Here is a 25,293-nt window from a genome sequence, read left to right as displayed (position 1 = left end):
TTTGCGCGGTACTTTTAAGACAGACTGGACGTACAGTCTGGACGTACAGTCTGTCTTAAAAGTACCGCGCAAAGTAGCGGTGGATCCATCAAGCCTGACCGAGGAAGGGCCTGCCATAATTTGAAAGTCACCGAACCAACTGACCTCGGGAATGGACGAGGATGTCCATTGCTTCGGTGACTCAAATTTAGCAGTCCTTCATCGGTCAGACTTGATGGATCTACCGTCACTTTGCGCAGTCCTTAAACCGGCACCGCCTGGGCTATTTCCGTACCCACGACAGCCTGGGGGGGGGGGGTCGGATCCGACCCCCCCCCTGTTATCTCGAAAACCAATGGTCGTATCGAGCCCCGCGAGGCGGCGTTCGAAAGGTCTCTACGAGACCTTTCCAAAGCACTCTTAAGATTTTAAGATTGAGGTCAACTTTCGGGTCAAGGTCAGGTCAAAGGTCAAATTCTGGGGTTTTGCATGATTAGGCTTACGAACAGCGGAATCGATAGCTGCTGCTCGAAACTCACCAACAATGACCTCAAATACCTAGTGAAGGTATGTACCATGTGCGTATAGGGGTCATACTAAGTACGGGTCAAGGTCAGGTCAGGTCACGAAAGGTTACGGTTTTCACTTTCTGCTACATGGGCGTGCGACACATGTTTTATGGCTTATTTTTCACGCCGAATCCGAATCAATTTTTCAACTTTTTATTTTTGACATAAAAATGCACTTTTCTAGACGAGCTTCGTCACAGAAATCTAGTGGTGCCATTTGTTTTTACATGCGATGTTCAGAAGTGCCTCTAATTCACGAAAATGCTTATGACGTCACCATGCCCTATGCATGTTGGAGCTATTATTTTACAATTTGGGGGTCAAAAATCAAGATAGAAAGTTGAAATTTGGGACATAATGTTCTAATAGAGCTCTATAACATGTATTCCGATTTTTTTTAGGTCAACTTGAGGAAATTCTCAAAATTTTGGATTTTATTACCTGTTTTCCCAAAAATATAGTTTTTTGAATTTTTAGGGGTGAAAAATTCATTTTATGGAAAATCCGAGATAGCCATTTTAAAGACCTCGTTGAGCTGCGTCTATTCTTGTCCTTAATTTGCAATTTGCTTTAAACTTTGATTTTCGGCGATTTTTTTAAACATTTACCACTTTTTGACTGAAAACGCCATGTAGTTACATCACTGAAATCGATATATCTAAATAAAAAAAAATTAAAAAAATCTTAAGATTTTTACAGGAGACGTCAAATTGATGAGGGAGAAGGTATGCCTAGTTTCAAGTTGATAGCGTAAGCGGTTCATGAGTTATTCAAGAAAAACGGAGGGGGGGGGGTCGGATCTGACCCCCCAGGCGGTCGCGGGTTAAGATAGACTGTACATTCTTCATGTGTTTCCAGGCTCGGTGTGACCATGTGAGGAAGAGCGCGGGATCCGGCAGGGGCTCCGCCACCAAGAGGGTCGAGCTGGATAATCTCACAATTCCGTAATGGAGCGTAATATATAAGAATTCGCATTTTTGGGGTCGGACCTCCCCAATCCTGAAACGGGACCCTGCGTCTCGGCCGCGGCCGGGGGCAGCGGTCATTCGGGACTTACGGGCCGCAACGCGCACACGCTGCTGCCGCTGCTGCAATATACCATTTACCAATATTGGGGCTCCATTACACGACAGAGGGGGACGCTGCTTTACACCCAACAATTAGAAACGTGCCAGCATGTGAAATGATAGGTATATAGTTGTCCCATGGATTATGGCGAGTTTCAATTGGTCACTTGAAGATCAGCTCAAGGCCATTGACCTTACATAACTTCGGTCGACGATTTTGACTTTTAAAACTTTTTGGGTATTTTTTTGGAGCTTAGCTCAAATTTAGCACCCAGTTGAACATTTTAGAATATAGTTTTGGTGCCAACGCCACATCATTTTGCAAAGATGTCAGCGGTGGTAAACACATCAGTCGGTACCTATAGGTAGGTTGGTACTATGAAAAGCCGGCGGGATGTCTGATGGCTGCCTTGACTTGACCTGACCCGACCTGTCCTAAATGCATAAATTCTATCATCGGTTTCCTCTCGTCACGGGCAATACGCTATTTTTCTGCAATGCTCCAGCTTGACCAGAAATCAAACGGCTGAAGGGTAGGGGAGAGCGGGGCCAGTTGAAACACGGGGTCAGATGAAACATGGCTTTATTTTCAACAATATGCAACATATGGCGTTGCCGACACCACTGCGCATCCGCGCTCGACCACTTCCTTTGTCAACGGCGTTTGGTCGGCAAACGGACGGTAATTTTGATTTGACACTTGTTTTTGTGTTTTTGAGGGGCGTTTGGGAGAAATCGTTTTTATGAATATTTTGTGATATCTCATATACCTTTGTTTGCTGAAAGAAGAACTCCTGGCTCCGGAATAACACCTTATTTGGCCCTTCATTCAGCATGATGCCGTCCTTCCAGCTCGTTTGACATGTGCTTTACGGCGCGTGCGAGATGGCGGGAGCGGATGGGGTCAATTGAAACGCTTCTCTGAGGGTCAGTTGAAACAGGGCCACAGGCCGTTTCAATGGACCCCAGTGACCTTTGCAATGGTTATTGTTCAGGGGCTGTAAACATTAAAGGAAATAGTCCACCTTTGAAATGAGCTTTTAAACTGAAATAGTAGTTTAATAGACCTCAATTTTTGACCCCTTTTTCTCCAGCCTTTTGCTTGAAAGCACACTATAGCCTGAGATATTTCTCATTTTTATCATCCGCCCATTTTACCATAGTCTATGTACTTAATGTCACCTATTATGAGGAACTTTGCACTTTTAGCTTTCCAACGACCTATTGAATGTAGCATTTGGAAAAGTAAACCGGACAAAATATCTCCTTAAGAAAGTGGCCTTAACCCTATTAGTGGCAGGCTCCTGGTATACCCCTAGTAGTGGCAGGGGGGGCTGTTTACGACCCCCCCTTGATATCTCGAGATCTAACGGGCCGATTTTCAAAATTCAAACGGCATTCAATTTCGCTCAACGTGATCTACATTTCTAAAAAATAAAAATTAAAAAATGTCAATAGGGGGGGGGGGGGTAGAGGGGGGTAAAAACAGGCAAATTGCAGATACATTTTAGACTGTTTAACACGGCCAGGTTTCTGAACCAATCTTAACGCAACTTTTGCCGATCGATAGAGAATGAACCAGGAATTCACATGGATCCTAAAAATATGCATTTTCAAAAATCATAGGCGGATACAGATCATTGAGATTGGGGGTACACAAAAAGTATAGTAAATAAGGTTTTTGTTGGTACTGTTTCTAAAAAGGGTGGTAATGGTCTTGTTATGTTACAATTTTCTTATGAGAGAACGACTACAATTGTATTGGTCATGCATAGGCGGTGTCAGGGCACCTATGTTGGGAGGTAAAACATAACCCCCCTTTTTGGACGCCTGGATCCGCCTATTATAGCAAAAACGTGTCAAAAGAGGATGCACAATAACTGTATATAATATCACATGATACCTTTCACTCACTGTTCGTAAAACTGGTGCAGCATCGTGATCTTCGCCCAAATGACTCGCTTCACGAATAGGACCCCCAATTCCCAGTGCTCTGGAGCCGCCCCTGGTAAAGTTATGAACTTGAAATTTTCAGGGAATGTGCCCAATTTAGTTTTAGGAAAAGTCGGAAAATTTCAGCATCGTAGCTTCAGCGGTTTCGGAGATATTCCCGAAAAACCTGAGGGGTGGATAAAAACAACCCCCCCTGCCACTAATAGGGTTAAAGAGGAAAACATCCCATTGTTAAGGATAGGTGCAATTGACCCCATGGGCTGGTTCAATTGACCCTCGCATCGGGGTCATTTGAAACGGGCGTAGAGCTGTTTTATAAGCATGCGTTTGGCAGCAAAATATGTTTGAAACATAATTTTACATATCTTAAAATAAAGCCAAAAGAGCATATTTTTTCATGGCATTGTGCATTTTTCGATATGACAACTAGATCTCGCTGTGCATGTCAATATATAAAAAGTGGTTCAACTGGCCCCGCTCTCCCCTATGTGTGTGTGTGTGTGTGTGGGGGGGGGGGGAGACCGATCAAAGGCTGTAAGACCTATAATACGGGAGAGAATTTCAAACATCTTCTGACCACTTGTCAAATGCAGAGTGTATCATGGCACCTTACTGGATCGAATAAGGCTGTAAGAAATGAAAATGCGCTGGTTTCGCTGGGTGAACGAAGTGAAACCGTACCCCAGTGACTGTCACAACAAATATATTTTCATAATAGGTAGGTATATGGTATAATGTCATATGAACCCTCAAGGAGCTTTTCATCAATATCAGTTACCTACTTAGGAAACTTCATTTCTGTTTCTGTCCAAATATCACCGAAACTTGTTTTGCATTCAATAATTTCTATGTCGTATTGACTCCCACAATTGAGCTTTTGAAACCACTCGCAGCTTGGCATCATATAAAAGGATGACATGTCAGATCGTAGATACCTATATACCATTGAAGCAAACCACGTGGCACGTCATCACTCAACAGCGTATGTCGTGACCCCGTGACAGTATCGTCGCTCCTACAGATGCACCAGCGGCCCACGCGTGCCAAACACAGAGTAATGCCCTTTATATCGCGCCAACTCGCTGTCTCAAATATCGAACCGATCACACGCTCACAACTTCAAGTCACCAAGACTGGCACCAGGAACATCACCGGCCACCAACAATCACCAACAGCACATATAAAGCTTTCTTGGGCGAGAGTTAAAACAATGTCATGCTCCATCGTCAGGTCACATATATATCATCCACATCATCACACCACATCACATATATATCAACCACAGGGAGTCATCACAAACACATAGTCACTGAATCAATGCCAGCCACGGGCTAGGTGCTGTCGGCTGCGACTTTTGACTCCACCAATGTAGGCCCGGCCGCCCCCATACGAACTGGTCAGCCTCCAAATCGCTGGCTTCCAGTCGGTCTCAGCTGATGACTGTGTGATCCTGGGAGGCCTCAGCTCTGCCCCGTGCGACCCTGTCGGTCCCTATGGAATGACGCGCGCCTCGCCACGGAGTGATACGACAGTAGGGACCCAGGGAGCCCCGCCGCTGGTGGTCCGGCCAGCAGTGGCCCGCGGCCTCAGTGAAGGTCATGGCCGGCCCGGGAGGGGTCAGGGGCTCCGATTGATCAGCTGACAGCCGTGGTGAGCAGTCGTTGGGTGGTGAGCAGCAGCAGCAGGCCGCCCAGACAGCAGCGGCCGCACACGGAGAAGGACGAGCAGCCCGTCTGCATGGCGGCCGGGTGCTCCCCTGCGGAACGGCCCAGACTGTCATTGGGTGGGGAACGGAACGTGGCGGACAGATATCACAGAAGACCGGAGCGTCACATCACTGGCTAAGAGGGAGCGGATTCGAAGAAGATTGATAATGCAGGAGAGACACAAACAAACTAGGCGATATGGGTGATATCATCGATGGAAGACGAGCATGATAAACATAGTTCGCAGGATGAAGGTAAGTGACGAGCATCATATTGCCCACAGAAGGAATCGGACCTTCGTCGAAGGTCTCGTACCGGCTTCCTGCTAAAATGAAAAACATTTGAAGCTCAGCTTTCGGAGGATTGAAGTCAAAACCCAGAAAACAGCGCAGCAAAACATCTTTGTAAGGTGCATATATCAAGGTAATGGCGTGTTCGCACACAGCGAAGTGTGGCACAAAACATCCGCATTTGGTAACGGTGTTTTCTCTCACAAAGGCTCACCCACTCCCATCTAGTCCCCTGCTTCTAAAAGCCGTTGCACCAATGGGTCAGCGATCAATGTGTCGCCGGCGTGTGGCTACATTAGGCGGTACATCACAGTATGCCCGGGCGGGGACCGGCAGCCGTCGCCGCGCAGGCGACCGGAGATCGATGACAGGCAAGAATGGGCCCCGGCCTCAGAATAAGAGGCCATTAACGCACACTCACACCCGTGGTCTACTAATGATGGCTCATTGGGGTTTAGTGAATGACGCCCGATTCGAACACTTACCATTTCAATCCGTGAAATCGGTGAATATCCCATCGTTAGTGTGGTGACGGGTGAGGGAACGGTACGGTCCGGCGAAAGCAAAATGATTGACTAGAAGGGGGCCTAAATATGTGAAGTGTGCCCTGTATACTAAGCACTGACCGTCCAGTATGTGCACGGTGACGGCGGCCGGCTGGGCGTTGCTGGGACTGCAGACGTACTGTCCCGAGTCGCCGCCGCCGGCCGAGCGGATGAGCAGGTGCGAGGTGGTCGTGTGGCCCCGCGCCGTGATGACGCTGATGCCGCCGCGCGTCGAGCTGAACGTCACCACCTGGGAGGGGGACCACACCGAGCTAGCCAACGTCTGGAGCACACAGACACACGCGACACTCAGGCGGGCGGCGGCGGGGAGCGGCCGGGCAGGGCGGTCATCCCGGCCCCGGCGGCCAGAATCGACTCACAGTCATATCACTATCAGACGTACGAGCGTGATGACACATGCAACGCTAATGTTTTCAGACAAACTGTTTGCATTGAGAGACAAGATTACAGTACCTATCAATTACGTGCGTTTTTACTGAGCTAAGGAAAAAAAAAACGGTTGCACCGGGAAATTTCCAAATACCTTCAATAACCCCGAGTACCTACTGTACTGTACAAAGGAACAAAACATGCTGCTGACGTGCAGTGCATAAGCGGTATGTTGTACACGGGGTATATTTCGAAGCAACAACCCAATCATGGAAAAGACATAAGAATTGTCTACGTAAGCTTAGACACACATAAACAAGCCAGGGTGTTCCGCGTCGTAACACATTGCGTCCCCACCATAGATCAACTGGGTGCCGCCGACTGGTCTAAGTTCCGACCGAGACGTTGCCTTATCCGGCAGTGCAGCACCAACATTCTAGTGTCGCTCGGTCAATCTTTTTACAATGTTTAACCCACTTCTATATTTATAAGTACAAAACTTTGTACCTACACGTTTCATCTGCATATACAGCGCTTTGAAGCGCTTTATAAAGGGCGGCTTTCATCAAGCTCGCGAAGTTTTTGCACTATGTGCTTCTCTAGGCCCGCCGAATATTTGGCTTAGCCAGCTTTGGAAAGCAAACCAATTTCTGTTTCCCATGCCTTGAACAATTTTCAAAAGAATTGTGTTCCTTCTTGCAGAAATGACGGATGCTCCCTATGCCCCCGTGCAGTCACGGAATGCAATGCCCAGTGTCGGCGGGGCGGGAGAACAAATCAGAGTGACTCCGATTTCCGGCAACTGCCGTCCGGTCGGCCGATGTCGTCTGTGCCGAGCTGGCAATGACCGTCGCCATCGGTTCTCGGCCGTCAGCTCGGCGGTAAATTGAGCAGTTCGTGACCGAGCTCCATCTGGTCGGCGACATTTGCGGCGGCGGCCGAGGCGCCACCCTCGTCTCCTGGCGTAGTTGTGAGTCTGTGGCGGAACTGTGAGTCTGTGGCAGAGCTGTGAGTGTGCACGGGGGTGGGGGAATTTGGAGCAAATGCTCCCTGATGCGCCCGAAATCGACGATTTTTCGCAGAGGCTCCCGTACCATTCCGCCGAGGTGGGGAGATGCTGCCCCATCCCTGGTTCCAGTAGAGCCACTGTACCTACCGAGGTGGGCGGCTCGAAACTGTACCTGCACGAGCGGCCATATTCACCTGATTCCTGTGGAGCCACTCCACTGATGTAGGCGGCTCAGGGCTATAGCTGACCGTGCAGGTCAGGTTCAGGTCACTGCCCCGCTGGATAAACACGCTGCTGCCGCCCAGAATCCGCGCCACCGGAACTGGAAAACGTGGGCATGTCACACTCCAGAGTCATATGGATTGCAAGCACACGAAAGTAAACAGTGGGTTGAAAAGCGTATGTCACAGGGGGGGGGGGACTACTGGCTAAGCAGATTACATGAATATCGTTAACATACCCACAACTGAAATAACATTAGCTATTGAAGCATCATTGAATTTAGCAGCCTAGCTGCGGCAAAAGTGCGGAATTGGGACAAAAACCGGTACCTAACCATGTCAGTTCAACGTCACTTCACCGACTAGGATTGTCTTTGACTCCTTGACTTCTACGTTTCGTACCCTCATAAGTAGAAAGGTAATCTGTCTGAATGGTCAGTCGTTTTTGTCCCGACCACAGCATGCGCAAGTAGCATGAGGCAGAAGCACATCATCGTTATTTTTAAAGGGACCATCCCACCTTAACATTAGTTTTGAGTTGAGATAGCCAAGTTTGCGGCCAGGCTCAGAAATCACCATTTATCATGGTCGCAACCTCCGCAGCTTTATGGTGTTCAAGAAATTTCTTCCCTTTACTTGCAGGGTGGGACCAGCTTAGTCCCTATCTCTTAACCATTAGCGGTTTCTTTGATGACGTCAGCAGTCATTTCAACGCCCGCCATTCCTTGAACCCGAATTTTACTGACCTTGAGCTCCCTTTTTTATCAACGTGTCCGTCGTCGGCGCTGAGAAAGCCTATTGATTTTCATTTTAGTTTGAATATTAGAAGATACCCACCACTGGAACTTGGACTGATATTATACCAAGGCCGAAGATGATCAAGCTGCCTGCTATATCTGGAGCTTGGTGTTCAACTTCAACATGGAATAAAAAACAAAATATCAAAGCAAACTGGATATGGTAGTGCAAGTTAAAGTCCAAAGAAATTTGAAGACCTGACAATTGACATTAATTCTTTTCCTGCAAGGTTTCCATATGGAGATCACACCATGAAGAAATATTTTTGATGTTAACAGTTGAAAGGGGATTGATCTTCTGGTTTTGACGAAAGACGCTGCTGTCTTTGGAAAAGAATGTCGGCATGAGGTGCAATTGTGCTTGTGAAGTGGTTATAACTGGTCTTTTCACAGTATTAAATTAAATGTGCCATTGCAGCCAAGTGTGTTATCATGTAAGGTAAAATCAAAACTACAATGTTGGTTTTATGAGCATTGAGAAGGCTGGTAGGTAACACCTGCCCGTGCTCGTAAATCATGCTGCCAAAGTATTCTAAATTAATTTAATCATACGCTTTTGTTGTCCAGAATGGTTGCACTATTGTTTGGTATCATATTATTCCATGTAAATATGGTAGTGTAAAGTCCGACCAACATGTTACCAGATTTGAAGCTGTTAGTTACCTAAGTACCTGTTTTTTACTGGCGTGGTGAATGTCACCTGGATTTTGTTTTGAGGTGCAACTGCAGACCTAGTAACTCTGACTACATGGGTTTGAAGCTATTACCTATTCTGTTTTTACTGGCCTGGTGAATGGCGACTGATGTTGTCTGTGGATGGCACTGAAACAAATTTTGAGTGTCATGTACAGTGTTTTAATACAATGCTGAGGGCTGAAAGTTGTCTTGTTTAGAGTGGTGAAAGTTCAGGATATGCCAGCCACCATGGTGGGTCAGAGTTAATGTGTTGCAGTCAGTTCGGCTTCAGCAAGCACACGGATGGGCATACGCATCAAGACCTGCTCTGCCATACTTTCAGCCAATTTTACCTAGGTAAGTCTTTTCTTTTTTTTTTCTGCCAAAAGCTATGACATTGTGAATTTCAGTGCTGTGGCCTGTGTGTAGCTTTCAGGAAAGCAATTCTAAATAAAGCTCTGATAAAGTGCAAAATCAGCAATGCAGCCCTCTATTACATTTTCTACAACATCTTACTTGTTCCTTGCATGGAGAGAAAAATGCAATGCTATGAATTCGTTTATTCACATAATTTGACAAGTGACATGCAGTTACCTGCTACTATCACTGCACAAAACAGAGCAGAAAACATCAGTTGATCCAACACAAGACACAACAGAAGTTTACAACATAGGGCTGCCGAACCTGCTTCCTCCCACCACAGTTGATGCCATTTCCTAGCCTGGCTTGATGTGAGCACTGAATAGCTGCTTCGTCTAATTACAGCTCACTACCATTCAACTTAAACTACTCTCTTTAAAGTAAGAGTGAGAGCGTTCAGTGTTCATAGCAGCTCGACAGACGACAGACAACAAACATCTTGACAAACCAACCAGTATTTGATTTGGCTAATGATTTACGTGCTTGTTGTATCATGGCCAAACTACTTTAACAGCAATGATCCTTGTTTCATCTTGATCTTGCTTTTATTTCCATTTGAACTCAGATCTTGAAACAATCATCTGAAGTGATATCAGATACTGGCTTCTGTTTCTCTTGAAAGCAAGTTAAAACAACAATGATAAACTAAGGCAGGAGATGTGAGTTGTGGCAGTAGATCTTTGATTCAACAATGTCAACCTTATATTGCTTGAGACCTCTGTGACAAACAAATATTTATAGTTTTTTGATAGTTTGGATTCTTGGCTTGATTTAGCAGATCAGCTGTGAACCTTGGGCCTGTTCCAGCGCCTCCAGAAGAAATTCTTGACTGGAGGCTCTACCAGAGGTTTTACTGGAAGCGCTGGAACGCAATCTGGAGATTTCTGGAGATTGGCGTCATAGATACCAAAAGAATGACAATTGTTCTCTCTTGAAACGCAAAATTTGTTTTCAATTTTAGTAAAAAAGATTAACAAAATTATAGCAATGTACTTTTCTTTACATTCAAGTTGTAAAATTATCAGTCAAAAGTTCTTTGTTTACATTCGTGATTGTCACATGTGCGCCATAATTGTAGACCAGAGCCTCCAGAGAAATTTGGACCTCCCAACTCTCTGGAGGCTACTGGAGGTTTCTGGAGCTTTGGCGAGAGCTTTCTGGAGCTTTCTGGAGGCGCTGGAACGCTCTCTGGAGGATTCTAGAGCTTTCTGGAGCTTTCTGGAGGTTTCTGGAGGCGCTGGAACAGGCCCCTTGACTTTGAAATCACATAAATGTCATGGTACCCGAACGAATCCTCGCATGACATTTCTTCGTAGCACAATTTTTCGTCCGCATTTCTTCGTCTACAAATCTTCGTCGGTGCATTTATTTGTCCCTCTTACTCTTGCATATATTTGCGTTGAAGAAGAAATGCGAGCCGATTTTCATATACCCTGATGCGAGACAGAGTAATGCGATACGAATAAATGCCCTGACGAAGATTTGCAGACGAAGAATTGCGATACGAAGAAATGCCATAAGAAGAATTATCCTGGAATCCTTTATTGGCCATCATATATTGACCTTGATAAGATAAACGTATCATTCGCGCAATATTTGTCGCACTTTGATACCAAACTATTGCTTCCAAATGCCGACGTAAAGAAAACCTTTATGTGACGTCATAGAAGCAGCGGAGTTCCCAAAAAGTAAACAAAAATAAAAGTCTTATATCTCGAAAACGGGTGAATATTTTCCGGTAAAATTTGGTAGATGTTCATTTCCGCTCTTTGTGATTCACGCTACATCACTTTTATGCCAATTCATTAACTTTTTTGAAGGTGGGAGGGTCCCTTTAAATGACAGTGGCTGCACCTAACACGAACGAAGAACGTGTCACCTGCACAAGCTACTAAAAACGGGTCTGATTAAATGAGACGATCATGTAATAATTATCAAACCTCTGCTATCCAACATATGTAAACGAAGATATTTGTCAACATTTTATAATGGCCCCATATCTATATCTGAAGCAAGTTGTTAGCTTTGGGGTAATTCAGTTTGTTAGCTCGTGTCTCCTTCGGTTTTAGTATGTCGGCTAATACATGCAAAACAAAGTACGTTGGTTATGAGGTTAGTCATGTTAAGAAGCTTGAGCTATTAATTTGGTTAGTCTATGTATCTAATAAGTCAGCACATTTACTCAATGAAGGAGGCTCTATGTCGTCCTCAATGTTTACTGGTTCTTCTTCCACTTCAGGTAGCGAATCTGAAATGAGGCAATGCTGCAATGATGTGTGAATTCTGCAGTGCTGAAATGAAACCCTTGTCTGGACTGTAATAATACAAGACCACTTATTCCTTGCATACCACTTGGTTTCATGACATTAAAATCAGAGCGTTGAAAAATCACAACATACGTTTGATACCCTATCTATTCTGAGACCTGATAATGGCGATAAGTTAGAGCCTGTAATGCATGTGACGAAAACAATAGCAACTACAATTGACAATCAACACAACTAAAAATAATGTCCCATTCAAGAGATATTATCCCATAAAAACAAGAGCCGTAAAATCACTCCAACAGTACGATGTCGCCGAACGATGCACTTACTTTGCTTAAAAGCCAAATATACGATTTTGCATTTATGTATCTCTCGTATGGCACATACCTATAACAGAAACAAACCAAACTGCCCCGCACGTACTCGCAAAGACTTAAACCTCGCCCGTAAACGGTATTTTGCCACCTTCGCCCATGCAGGGGGGGGGGGGGGTTGGTGCGACCCCCCTGGCGTTTGAAAACGGAGCGTCGTAGAGCTTAGCGGAAAAGACCAACGGATTGCTCTCAACGAGATCTCGCGATTGGTGGTATATTTTTTGGTCCTAGGTCAACATTTGACCTCCTTTTGACCGGTCAAAGGTCAAATTTTCGGAAAAATCTAACTTTTTTAGATTTCCGCGCCGATTGCGGCAAAACGGTAAGAGATATCGACTTGAAACCTTCCCTATCGTGATCCTTGATCAATTCTCTATCGTTTGGTGTGTATTTCGATGTCATAACTCTAAAAATGATGCGTTGGGAGCATCGGAAGTCTGCAAGGTCATTTGTGCATTGGGTCACGTCAGGCGTGTGACGTTACTGACCTGACCCTGACCCAAAATGAACTACAAGAAACAACCGACGATGCCTGAAATGGATAGCAAATTCGAATTCAGGGCATCAAAATACCCCGAAAAGGCATACAAGTGCAAGAAGTCATTACAGGTCAACCGAGGTCACTGATCTGACCTTGACCTTTAGTAACCTTGAAAAGGGCAACGGACATTGTGCCAATGTCAAATCAGCCAGTTATGATTCTAAAACAATCCATCAGTGTGTCAGGTCAGTCGGCATTTATACCAATGTGAAGCAATCTCCAATTTAGCGTAAATCTGGCCGGAGGCTGTTCCCTTTATGACGCCATAACTCCGTGACCTGACATGACCTTGACAAAAAAATCCCAAAAGTTGCGCAAAGGATGCCCCATAGGGTACTGAAAATTTGAGCAGGCTATCTGAAACGGTTCGGCGTGTAGCTAAGAAAAACCTCAGGGGGGGGGGGGGGTCGCACCAACCTACATGGGCGAGGGTTAAATTACGCCTGATAACTATCGAGCCTTCGTTAGACTAGTCCATACAATCGACCACTGTGTCTGTTTCGCTCGAACGGCTGTCTCAGATTATCTTAGCGTGCAACTGACAGAGCGATTACCGATTTGTGACAGTCTGCTGCACTTCAGCACTGCTCGTAAAGCAGTTAGACTTGACCTGTCCGCTTGTCAGACCCAGAGCATCAGGCAGAGTACCATCCAAATCCATAGTACGTTGCACGCTGTATCGTAGGCCTTATAATTTGCAATTGTACCCACATACAATGCAATATGCAGGTATTGTGTGCTGGGTGGACGGTTTCTGCTACCTGTGCCAACATGTGCTTTCTAGCACATTGCCTTATGCCTAAGCATCGCATTAGGAATGGTGCACATAGTCTGCCAGTGCATGTCTCGATTTCTTGTCTATTAAATCAGTTTCGTATGCGTCGTAATAATACACATTTGTAAAGTGAGTGCAACTGTGCTTTGCTTAGCCAGCATAGTGCACACTGAGCGCGCTTTCACGGTCGCTGAGGTAGCCGACGGCGACTAAGACTTTCAGTGTCGAGCGGTGGCGTAAACTGGTGGGCATTAGGGAACGTTCGGTATCGAGAGATTAATGGAGCGGTTCCGTCTCGAATAACTGCCACATCTCCATATCGAAATCACATTTCAGCGGCCGGCCTGTTCCAAATCGCCGTCCATTGGGAGGTGCTGGTATATATACAAAGGCTATTATAGGGGCTCGGAGAAGACTTTTACGCCCTACTCCAAATCCAGGGCGCCAAAACAAAGCCATAAAATTGGCTTTATGAAGTCAATACATTGAAATGGTTTGTGATGACGCATTTCCCTGCATAAGCCGAAAAGCAAGTACGTACGCCATAGCCATCGATCACATTTTGAAACATAATGACATTTGGATATCAAATGATGTCAGGACGTCTTCAAAGCATGATTTCATCATACTGGAGGGAGAGCATGTCCGTTGCAGATTACGACGGGGTAAATAGATGTCCCCGCTCATACGGAATTTATGTCCCGGGAAGCCGCCAGTCGGGGTTCAGCGACCTCACTGTCGGCCCTTTCCAAGCTCTCCCACTCAAGCTCAGGCTTTCACAGAGTATCTATTTTACGGGATGAGCTCAGTGGCCTGAGGCAGCCAGCCGCACTCGAGCAGAGGGCAAACTCTGCCGCAAAGTAAACTTCACCCCGGAACCAGGCAGGTGGATTTACTTCTGCGCCACATTCGCAAACGCATGTGGCAGGTATGGGACGTCTTTGATGAGAAGTGGGCACCGATTGAAAAAAAACAGCTGCTAATTTTGTGAATGACAATTGTCATTTTCATACATAAACATACTGTACAGTTCACATTGCATAAAATTATCCCATATAATAACAAAATGGCTAACTTCAATCATCAAAAAGCCAATAGCAAACATTCACTATGCAATTAAGTGTAAATCATCATTTACGCTAACATTATCCGTCAAACTCAATGTGGCACTTAAGCGAAGATGCGATCAACAAACATTGAAACACGCTATGTACTTGTATATCCAACTTTGGAAACTCCAACTGAAATCCAAAGTACCAATGCATGATTGATTGAGGATTGTGTGATTGTGTGATTGAGGAATATGTGATTGAGGATGAGTGGCTACGCGAACAGGCATCCTTCTCTTTTAGACACGTGAAGGAATTGATACCAGTCCAGACACTGAAAAGCCACTAAATGCAGCGGATTTGTCCCCCGATAAGAGGGTAAATAAACAAATAAAAATGTTGGCCAATTTATAGGGATTTCTGAGGCAGTGCTGGCAATCTAACAGCAATTTAAATAGCTTAGCTTTTGGGCCAGCTTGAGAAGCGATTGCAAAATGACATTGCAACCTGAACTCTAGTTTGTAAAAACGTTGTACTTCACGCTGCTCTCGCCTCTCCGCATTTCATCTGAACAACAAATTGATCGAATGGTCTTAACTCTGAAAGTAAGAAAATTAACGAATGGTCAGATAAGCATTATCTTATCACATTTATCAGCATTCTCTTTGATATTTTTGACAGAAAATTGGATCACCTTGCTCTACGCAGCCAACATCTCATGTGCTTAAACACGAGCTGTTCATTTCGCCCCTCCCCGCACGTACCGACCACGTTGAGCTGCACGGAGATGGCCATGACGGGCTTGGTGCTGATCTGGCAGTCGTACAATCCCGAGTCGTTGTGCCGGCTAGCGGCCAGTGCCAGCGTCCAGATGGCACTGCCGCGCGTGTGGAACGCCTCGAACCGCAGGTCGGTCGTGTACGTGTAGCCGCCCGTGGTGAGGATGTGCAGGTCCGACTGCCGGATCCAGGACACCTGTCGGGACACAAAAACACCATGTTTCAGTCCCGCGGATCAGCTAGGTAGAGACCAGAAGCTCTGGTTGGTTGTGAATACCGAGCTGCTACCGAAATTGGGTTGAATTGATGGTGTTTACCTAGGGTCCAACTGAGCTGTCACAAAACAGATAGATCAACTGACAGGTGAAACTATCGGGGTTACAATTCTAGATAAGGTGACGCAAAAACTGGAGGTCAATTCATGAGTAGACACTGAAAAAAGGCCGCTAATTCAGAGTTGACGGTGCTTGAACCTGACCTGGTTTAAATCGGTGTTCTCATTAAGAAAGGAGCTCCTCCATCGGCCAGTCGCTCACATTTCTTACAAAAACTTGTCTAACTCATTTTTCTCAGCCAATGACCCGACTTTGAATGCCGCAACAGTCAGCGCTGCTCGGTGTTTCGGGCAGCGTGACCTGTCGAAAACAAAGAGTGATTTACTGGGACACGGTAGCAAGTGTATACGTCGACTGCGTTTGGCAAGGCACATAATATTTCACCGTGGCTGTAAATTGCTAGGATAACTCCCCGGCGACACCCAAAGACCATTTATCATTGCAATGAGCACCGGCAGCGCATGCCGGCCGGTTCGAGCGCGCCCGGCCCGGCTGCACCGGCCGTCAGCACGGCTGGCTTGGTGCGCCAGGGACACCGTTAATAACGAGGAGCACGGTACGTCCACCAACGCCCAGGCAGAGCCCATGGCTGCTTGGTGGAACGGCAGCTAGATACAGTGCCTTCAGAGCCATAAAATTACTAATGTTCCGGTCCCGTGAATCTCCATTCGTGATGCCACTAGCCTTAGGATTATGTTGATAGCCACGCTGGAGTGCTGTGTCTATTGTTCTGGCAGGAGTATCGTGTCTCTATCCAGAGGCACGCCCGCAGCCGTTTCCGATGGCTCCAGCTGGCGGGTCGTGTCGGGACCCATCTGGTCGCAGCACCCCGATCGGCAGGCAGTGGTGTACGGCGATCGACCGGCGCACGAGCTTGTCGGACCGACCGCCCCGCTGCACCGGCCGGCTGTAAATGTCAGTAGTAGTTTGGGGAGGGCGGCCGCGCACCTCCGACACCTCTAGCAGGGGACAGACCGGTGGTAACACGGTGTAAGCCACTGTGAGACGACTGCAAGGCTCGAAAGCAGCCAAAAGTCAAACTTATACCATTAAGCTGGCTGGGCACCGTCAGTCCGTCTCGCAGCGAACGGGACAATTCCTGACGAAATCGCTTCATCCGCCGGTGCTGTCTCGTCACTGCCCAAGTTACCATCCGGAACAATGGCTCATAATCTCATGTCGGGCCGACCTGGCCTGCAGACGCTCGTAAAGCATCGCGGGCCGGTGGCCGGAGAAGAGAGAGGGGCGGGAGGGTGGTAGAGGGGTTAGCTGTGGGGGGATGCGGTCAATGGCCGCGATTCAGCGGGTGAGAAGTTGGCGGCTCAGCGGCCAACTTTTGAACTGCTGACACCAGTTTTGAGGCCATTGCGGAAAAGAAAGGAGAAAATATGATCGGTTAATGATATACGAGCACTGCTTTTCACGGCTATGCTCCGACAAGGATTACACCAAGCCGTATATCGATAACTGCAATAGTTGACACCTTCTGTCACTGATGCTGGGCAAATATTCAGTACCTATCGGACTCATTAAAACCCCCGAGGAATCAAATTGACACATCACGTCCCCGCCTCCATTGCGCAGCGCACTACACCGAGCTCCAGGGGGTGATCTTGGAGCGGCCATTAGTACCCGACAGCCACCTCTGTGCGTGGCCAGAATTCGAGCAGAGCGGCTGCCATCGGCTCCACGCGTACCGGTGCGAGTATATGGGTCCGAGTCGCCCCAGAGAGCACCGAGCCCAGACAGACGAGCGGTCGTCTCGGCGCCCGCGTCACGGCCGTTCCGCTGGCATATGGTACCGGGAGATATCGGTTCCCGTGCCATGGGGTAGAAGCGGCATTAGTCTGTCATATAACAGGGACGGGGTTGAGACGAGGCTTAAATTTACATCAATTCGATCTTTGAAATTCACCACAGATGTCGATCGATGTGCTCGGTATGATTACCAACTACCTACCAAAGGCAGCCAAAGTACTGTTTAAACTTCAACGTGACGCCTCAGCTCCGTGCCTTAACCTAACCGTTACAAGTTCACACCAGCCTCGCCATTTTATGGCCGTTATATCGGCCGTTCGCACGCGGCGGCTGGCACTCAGTGACGGTGCCCCTCGCCTCTGAACCCACCGGCCCGCCACTGTCCGATCGCGTGCTTTGATGAGCACCGGTAACGATGCTGTTAGCGGCGGCGGCGACTCGAGTGTCCGCTGTCGTACGGCGTCGTACCCGCCGTACTGAGCGGTAACTGGCGTACATCAGCGCAACACACGGTGTCATTGTACTCGGCGGTGGTCACACCCGGGTCAGAGTCGAGTCACACACAGCAGAGCGGCGGGCCGGACAGCAGCCAGACACACTGGGATCAGAGTCACACACACAAAGATAGGGCTGCCGGCTGGACGAACCGTCTACTACAGACCGGTCAACAATAAGACAGACAGCAAGACAGATGGTATGTGAACTAGCTTCAACTAAATATTGCTTAATAAATACTGAGAACCAATGGTAATAGGAACCAGACATTTCTTACCGGGTGCACTGAAATGCTTTACAAATTAGCTAGAAAGACCACCAAGACGCTAACGTGACCACGCGACGCATCTGTCACACCGCCATGACGTCATATCAGTTTTCGTTCTATGAATAGCCGGAATGATCCATCACATGGTGTCGTGGCTCTGCATACACCGATACGAGCATCCTCGCGTATGTGTACCGCCCAGCTGATCTATAGCACATGACCGTCCAGCACCACCGTCTCAGACATGAACTATAGATGCATGCTGGTTTTCGCTTGCTTAGAAGCAAAACATCAAGCATGTCAAACATTTTTATAGCATTTCTGCAATCACTAAATGCGCTGTCCATCAATTCCTGCGAAACCATCTGATGCGATGGAACCTTGGCAATCTACTCGATATGACACTGCTCGGCCGGAGCGAACTAAAACTTCCATAAAATACCAAACCATTCCCAGGCCCAGGAGACGTCGCTCCAAAATTTATTCATCATTCCTCGAAGTCGATTGGCCATAACTCTTTCAAAACCACTAATTTCGGGCGCCGTGGGAGTGCCGAGTGGGAAATGCCGACACAGCCGACTCGGCCACAATTCAATTCAGCAACTGACGTGACCGGATTGACAGCCGCCGGGGGCGAGCAGACACCGCGACAGCTGCGGGGCGCTTGTGCTCCCTGTGCTCCCCGCCTGTGCTCCCTGAACTGACGATGCGTTCATGGCAGGTAACATAAGACAATCGGACGCGGGCCAAATCAGTCAGAGAAGGCGGTGTGGAAAGCGGGTGGTAAATAGTCGTGTCACGATTGACCACAATCATCTCCGTTTGAAATCATTGTTTTCAGCGAAAGGGTTGAATGCCCTTTTTTCTTCTCATTCGCACACAATGGGGTCGACTGTTTCTCCCAACTTTTTTCGATTGCAACTCCAAATTGGTCAGAATTTTGTGGCTGTTCAGAAAGTATTATCACCGTTTTTTGTCAGATCACACTTCCTAATATTTTGCGAGAGATCAGTCCCACGCACAAGGGGGAAAAGCTCAAATTATTGAGCGCTCAAAATATTGAGCGTGTGACGTCAGAGGCTCCCATAGGCGTAATGCTGAGGGCTAAAAAAATTGAGCCGTTTCAGGAACACGTTTTGCAAAAGCAACTCGCAACACCTAGGGAGAAATGGCAACACCCTAGGAGAATCACTAATGATGCAAAACAGATTAAGCTTTCATATTTTTCACTGCTCAAGCTTCAATGATTGGGGGAACACCAATTTCTAGGTCGAAATCTTACGGCATACCAGGATGCCTTAAAAACAGGCCAATATTTATGTCGAAATAAAAGTTATTTTTTGTCCATTCACGTTTTTTACTAGGGTTCTGTTGGAAAGAGCATTTTTCGTACTACCCAAAATGATTGCGACTCAATTTCACATTACCCATATCGGAGAATATTTTTCATTTGGCGGCGCCGTTTGTTTATTTCGTCGCGACGTCTCCGGTCGCGTGGTTGTCGTCTTCCTTGTGTTGAAGGTAGGTTTTTATCGTTTTAGTTATACTTAGATGTTAAAAGGTACACTGAAAAGTTTGAATATGCTGTGATTTTAAATTTGGAAACACGTAAACGTCAATCAATTCACGTTTTCCTCGATTTGCGTGCAGATAAGTAACTGTCGACGAAAGTGGCGCCATCCGATATGATGTTTTGAGGGAAAGAGACACAACATATTTACGTGAAAATTTTTGTTTTTTAGTGGTCTAAGTGCTTCAAAGAGGCTGTGAATGTTTTCTTCACACAATTTTTTCATTAGGTATGATGAGGTAAAAGGTAGTTTCAGTCTTAACTTTCATATAATTGACATTAAAAGATATGATAGTCCACTGCTATCAGTGATTGAGTACCTTGATATTTGGCATTTCTTATTAATTTGAATGCATTCTCTATCCATATTTCCTGATAGTAAGTGACAATACTCTGCCAATATGTTTCCATCGTTTTCACATTCATTTTCCAGTCCTTTACATAACATCACAATTTATAATCAACAAAACTCAACTCCTTCGTTACCTACTTCACAACACTGACAGCATGACAGACTGACAGTCAACTATTGTGTGTGTGAATGCTGAAACAGGATAGCCACTTTGCTGACTGGCTCATTTGAAATAAGATAAAAGTGATCCTTTATATCATTTCCATCTGGAGGATCGGAGTCAACGGAAAAGGAAGGCCACTTTCAAGCCTCAAGGTCTAGGCTGCCAGACGCCAGTCGGCAGTCACCACCAAATTTATAATAGATTAATTCATTATTATACTTTGAGACCCTTAGGTCACTGGATCGGCATCACATTTTCAGTTTAAATATAGTAAAGGTTTTTATTTGTATGATGTGAAATATTTTCCTGAATCAGAATTTAATTATCCCTAGGTACCTGGTAGAGGTTTCAGATTTAATGCTCATTGTTGGTGTGCAGTCAGGATTTTTTGACAGGTCCAGATAGGGAATCCTGAGCAATTTTATAGTAAAGTGGTCTCCTTATAATCACCACACATTTTATCAAAAGCATTTGCAGAATTCATTCAAGGAAGAATTTTATCAATGTTGCACCCATTTCTTAGACGACCTAGGCTGCATCTTTTTTTAGTTCCTGTTGTATGACATATTTTCCATTTTGTTCCACTGCATAAAGAAAAAAAAATCGTTTGAGATCACCAAACAGCTTTTCTTTTTCTGGCAGGTCTGCACAACCAAGCGGTCGCTGGCGAGGACGTCGGCCGTCCCTGTGGGTAAGGTCATCTGCTCAGCCTTTGTGGAGATCAGCAAGACGTCACCAAGATGAAGACTTCGCTGGAGCAGAAGCCGCTGACCCGTGTCCGATCGGGCAGGTCATGCTCGACGGCACGAGCCACAACTTGAACGACTCGGTGACATCAACAACATGGTGGAGCAGGTGAATGAGTTTGGCGACGTGTTGTGCGACTGCAAGAAGGGTTGTCTGCGTCTTCTGGCCGGCGGAGCGGCGACGCTGCGCAGTCTGTGCTGGTGGTGAGCAGCTGGCCGTGGTGACCGCGCGCGCCCACATGCGCCGACCAGGGCTGCGGAGTCGGAGTCGGAGTCGGAGTCGGAGTCGGTCGAAGTCGACAGTTGTGACCGGAGTCGGAGTCGGAGTCGGAGTCGATTTTAGAAACCCGAGCCGGAGTCGGAGTCGGAGTCACCGAAAATCTGTCGACTCCGCAGCCCTGCTAGGTCTGCGGAGTCGGAGTCGGGAGTTGGAGTCGGTCGGAGTCGACAATTCTGCCCGGAGTCGGAGTCGAAGCTGGTTTTTGAAAGCCGGAGTCGGAGTCGGAGTCGGAGTCGCCGAAAATCCATCGACTCCGCAGCCCTGGCGCCGACAACCTGTGTGGCTTCGACGGCCCCGGGACAGCCCGATGCCGCCCACTATGCGACGCCGACCGCGCACTGTCCGCACGGCCACATGGAGGTGTGCCCGCGCCTTTTGCCCGCACGCCGCTACCTCGCAGCTGGTCTGCAACCACGCCGTCGCCGCCTGTAGCCCGATAACAAAACGGCTGTCTGATAATGCCGCGTGTTCTTTGTGATGTTGCTACTGTGATGGTTGCTACTGCTGGTCTGAGACTCGATGTTTCCATTCGTCTTTTACATGTTAAGGATTTGATAATGATAAGCTTAGTCCGAGCTTAGGTCGTTTATATCATTTGTTATATGGCATATTTTGGATCAAAGCAGTACGACACTGCCTCCTGCTTTTGTGATGTATGCTGGCAAGACGCAGGTTCCGGTCGCAGGTCACCCGGTTCCAATGTGGTCGGGCTGGCATGCGATAATGTGATGTTGTTTTGCTCGTCTCTGTGTTCCACACTTGATGATGTTTGTGAATCTAACCCACATTGTATAGTATTTTTGTTTGTTTGCGGCCGATGGCCTTGTAAGTTGTACCTAACCGTGGCAATACAGTTTTTCCTGTATAATTCTCCAATATTCAAGCGTGGGTGGATATCTTTCTGTAATCACGTATTCCCTTCTCCCAGTACAGTCAGAAAATATCAATACAGTATTCATACGGATTATTCAAGCCCTGTATAATTATTTGAGGTGTGCCGAATCCGAAAGGCGACCGATAAAACTACTAGCGGAAAATGTGACATGATGCCATGGGTTTGTGAAAAGTTGAGGTACCACGTAGCATTCAACTTCCTGCATTTCTGTTTCAACTCAGTTTAACGTATTTCAACGAACATAACATCAAAAATGGCAGCCAGTACCGGCTTCACCTGTCACGGAGAAGGCTCAATAAATTGAGTGTAGATGCTGGCCGGCACTCAATTTTTTGAGCGCCAGCTGACTGTCGTCTGTCGTGGCGCTCAATTTATTGAGTATCGCGGTCCCGAACGACAAGTGGCGCTCAAAAAGTTGAGCGTCTATAGGGCATTTTCTTTCCAAAAACACCGATATAAATTATCACGGCGAGTGTTCGAGAAGAAACCTTGTTGCTCTCTCTTGCCATTGATACCTTATTTGGATACGATATTTGCCGTAGTGTGACGCTAGAGGCATTGTAAAATACCATCGTTTCGCCTATTCCTTCATAATGGGGCCCGCTCAATTTTTTGAGCGCTCAATTTTTTGAGCTTTTCCCCCTTGTGCGTGGGACTGAGATAGCTGGTCTCACTCGTCGCGCTCAGCGCCCACCGCCGACCGTCGGCGTTCCGCAGCACAGGGATGCCGTGCGGCACAGTCTAGCCACGCAGGTGAACCGCTCCGGCTTGTCTCCGAGCCGAGCAGCCCTGGGCCGGGAGGAAACAGTTCAGTGTGCCGCGGAAACGAACCGAGACATTTGGAAACATCCTCCCGCATCAATAATGGCTCAGCCAATAGCAATTTTCAGTCGGGGCACGTTGCGCTCGACCTAATTTCAGTGAGCACCAAAAAGCAAACGAAAAATGCCGACAGCTCAAGACAGTGCCACAGCCCACACAGTGCCAGTAAAATATGTGATAAGGTCCCCAAGAATAAACACGTTTTGAAAGACAAATAAAACTCCGCCTGATCTTTTAAAATCTACTAACGCTTCTAAAGAATAAGTGAATGATGGCGATGCAGCTCTCAGGGGAGATAATTTTCGTCAATCGTCGCGTCTCACATAAGTTTCAACTCCAGCCCGACCCTTCCCTCGAGTCTGTTACAATCTGGTTGGGGCTGGGCTAGCTGGCACAGCATCATTGCTTCAAAATTTACCCACAAGACCATGCAGCAACCGGGTATCGGTTGCCATACTTCATTTCATGGCGTAGGTTTATTATTACCCAATTAGAACCATTTTCGACTTTTTATTTCAAAACCAATTTCACTAAAACCACATAACGCAAACATATGGTTCTGACACCAATTAGATAAAAGGAGACATCCATTTGCCAGAAATGTGCGTCAAATTTGTCCTTCAGAAGTCCAGATCTAGAGGATAAAATAAACGATCGGCCGACGTGTTCTCAAGAAAACTAATTGTCGGCAATTAGTTTGAGTCAGAATGATTCTAGAACAAACTGCACTTTTCGTGTTAAGTGCGCCCAACAATTTTTCAGAGACCAATAAAAAGAAAAACTATAGTTCCATTGAAAATCTAGCATTATCGATTCTTTAGTTGATTCAAACTGATGGAAGGATTCACGAGATCGTTAATTGCACTAGACAGCTCATATCTGATAACAGTGGCGGCGGAACATTTTCAATTAAGGGGGGGGGGGGGGGCACTGCCGACTTTTGGTCCTATCCTTTCCATGCAACGCCCATTGGGCTAATGTTAAAATGCCAAAATAAAGGGGGCACGGTGCCCCGGTGCCCCCCTTCCCGTTCCGCCGCCTATGTCTGACAATGCTGCACTGAAGACTATGCTTAGAAGAGACCTTTGATGTAAGCGATGGCGTATTTGAGCATCATTAGTAACATCACCAGTTCTATCTCATCCATGGTAATAATATTGTCGGTTGAAAAATTGCTCATGATATCATTAAATGATTTGAAATAACATAAAAGATCAATATCGATGAAATTCTTTGGTGGTATTTTATTATGGCATTTTATCATATGAACATTAGGTTATTTTCTTAGACAATAATATTAGAAGAGACATATAAAGATGTGCCATTGAAACGCTTCTCGGTCATCCTTCGGGGAAGGCTCGGTGGCAGCGTGCCTCGGCAGCCTGGGTCCCTTCTCAGCGTCCCTGTGCAGTCTCTCTGCCTGTCCGTAGCACCGGGCCGGCCGCCGGGGGACCCAGCCCGGCGCCGACCGTCATCAGTCATTCGGACCGGAGCACTACCGCGCCGAGTCGCACCAGGAGACGGATCATACGGGCGAGATGGGACCGGCCGGCCGGCCCCATCAGCTACTAGTCCCATCACCAGGTGGGTTACTCCGTTCCGCCCCACCATACTCTGAGGCGCACCCGGCGACCCATGGGGCCCTGGGAGCTCAGAGATAAGACCTCCCCGCTGATCGGATTACCATTGTGCCAGCTCTAACGAGTTCCATACTTTAAAGCTCGGTTCAAAATCGGACAGTCACACAATGCCACATTTACATTAGCAGCCATTTCTAGGCATCGTGATATTATTGGCCCCAGATATGGTCACAAAGGAGCGCGCTCTCCAAACTTGTGTAAATTCCCCACAATCTTTGTTGAACGTTTTCAATTTCAATGCATTAGTTCCTCGATCACCGTTAGAGTTTGACCTTTCCAAGAGTCACTGTAATATGTATTCGCGTCCCTAGTTCAACTAATGGTGCTAGTGGCAGTCTGATGTGAAAATGGTCCTATATTTTCTTCAGTTCGCTATTATTACATGGGTCAATCTGAATGCACAGTGTAAGCACATGGTTAACCAGCTGCGTAAAATGACATCGGTTCTTATTTCCTGCACACTTGATATATTTCATACCGACCATGCAAGTCAATGTGTAAAGACTGCAACTGCACCACGCTCCAGACCGTATTTATCAAATGGGCTTTCGAAAGGTGCTCAG

The 25,293-nt window shown here is 46.8% G+C and overlaps 1 protein-coding gene across 1 annotated transcript in view; it reads right to left on the bottom strand.

Annotated features, from left to right (window-relative positions):
- Positions 1-4,393: 4,393 nt before the first annotated feature.
- The window catches only part of LOC122389833, a 42,702-nt gene continuing 21,802 nt past the window's right edge, over positions 4,394-25,293 (bottom strand). The window contains exons 4-8 of the mRNA XM_043382241.1: positions 15,392-15,602; positions 11,804-11,869; positions 7,703-7,830; positions 6,191-6,392; positions 4,394-5,324 (exon numbers count right to left, since the gene is read on the bottom strand). Coding sequence (XP_043238176.1) covers positions 5,203-5,324; positions 6,191-6,392; positions 7,703-7,830; positions 11,804-11,869; positions 15,392-15,602 — 729 coding nt within the window. The 3' untranslated portion in view covers positions 4,394-5,202. The remainder of the gene's footprint in view (positions 5,325-6,190; positions 6,393-7,702; positions 7,831-11,803; positions 11,870-15,391; positions 15,603-25,293) is intronic.

Source organism: Amphibalanus amphitrite, unplaced genomic scaffold (genome assembly GCF_019059575.1).
Source record: "Amphibalanus amphitrite isolate SeventyFive unplaced genomic scaffold, NRLGWU_Aamphi_draft 000374F_arrow, whole genome shotgun sequence".
Lineage (NCBI taxonomy): Eukaryota > Metazoa > Arthropoda > Thecostraca > Balanomorpha > Balanidae > Amphibalanus > Amphibalanus amphitrite.
The sequence above is the reverse complement of the archived record's forward strand: the minus strand, read 5'-3'. Positions and strand labels throughout refer to the sequence as shown.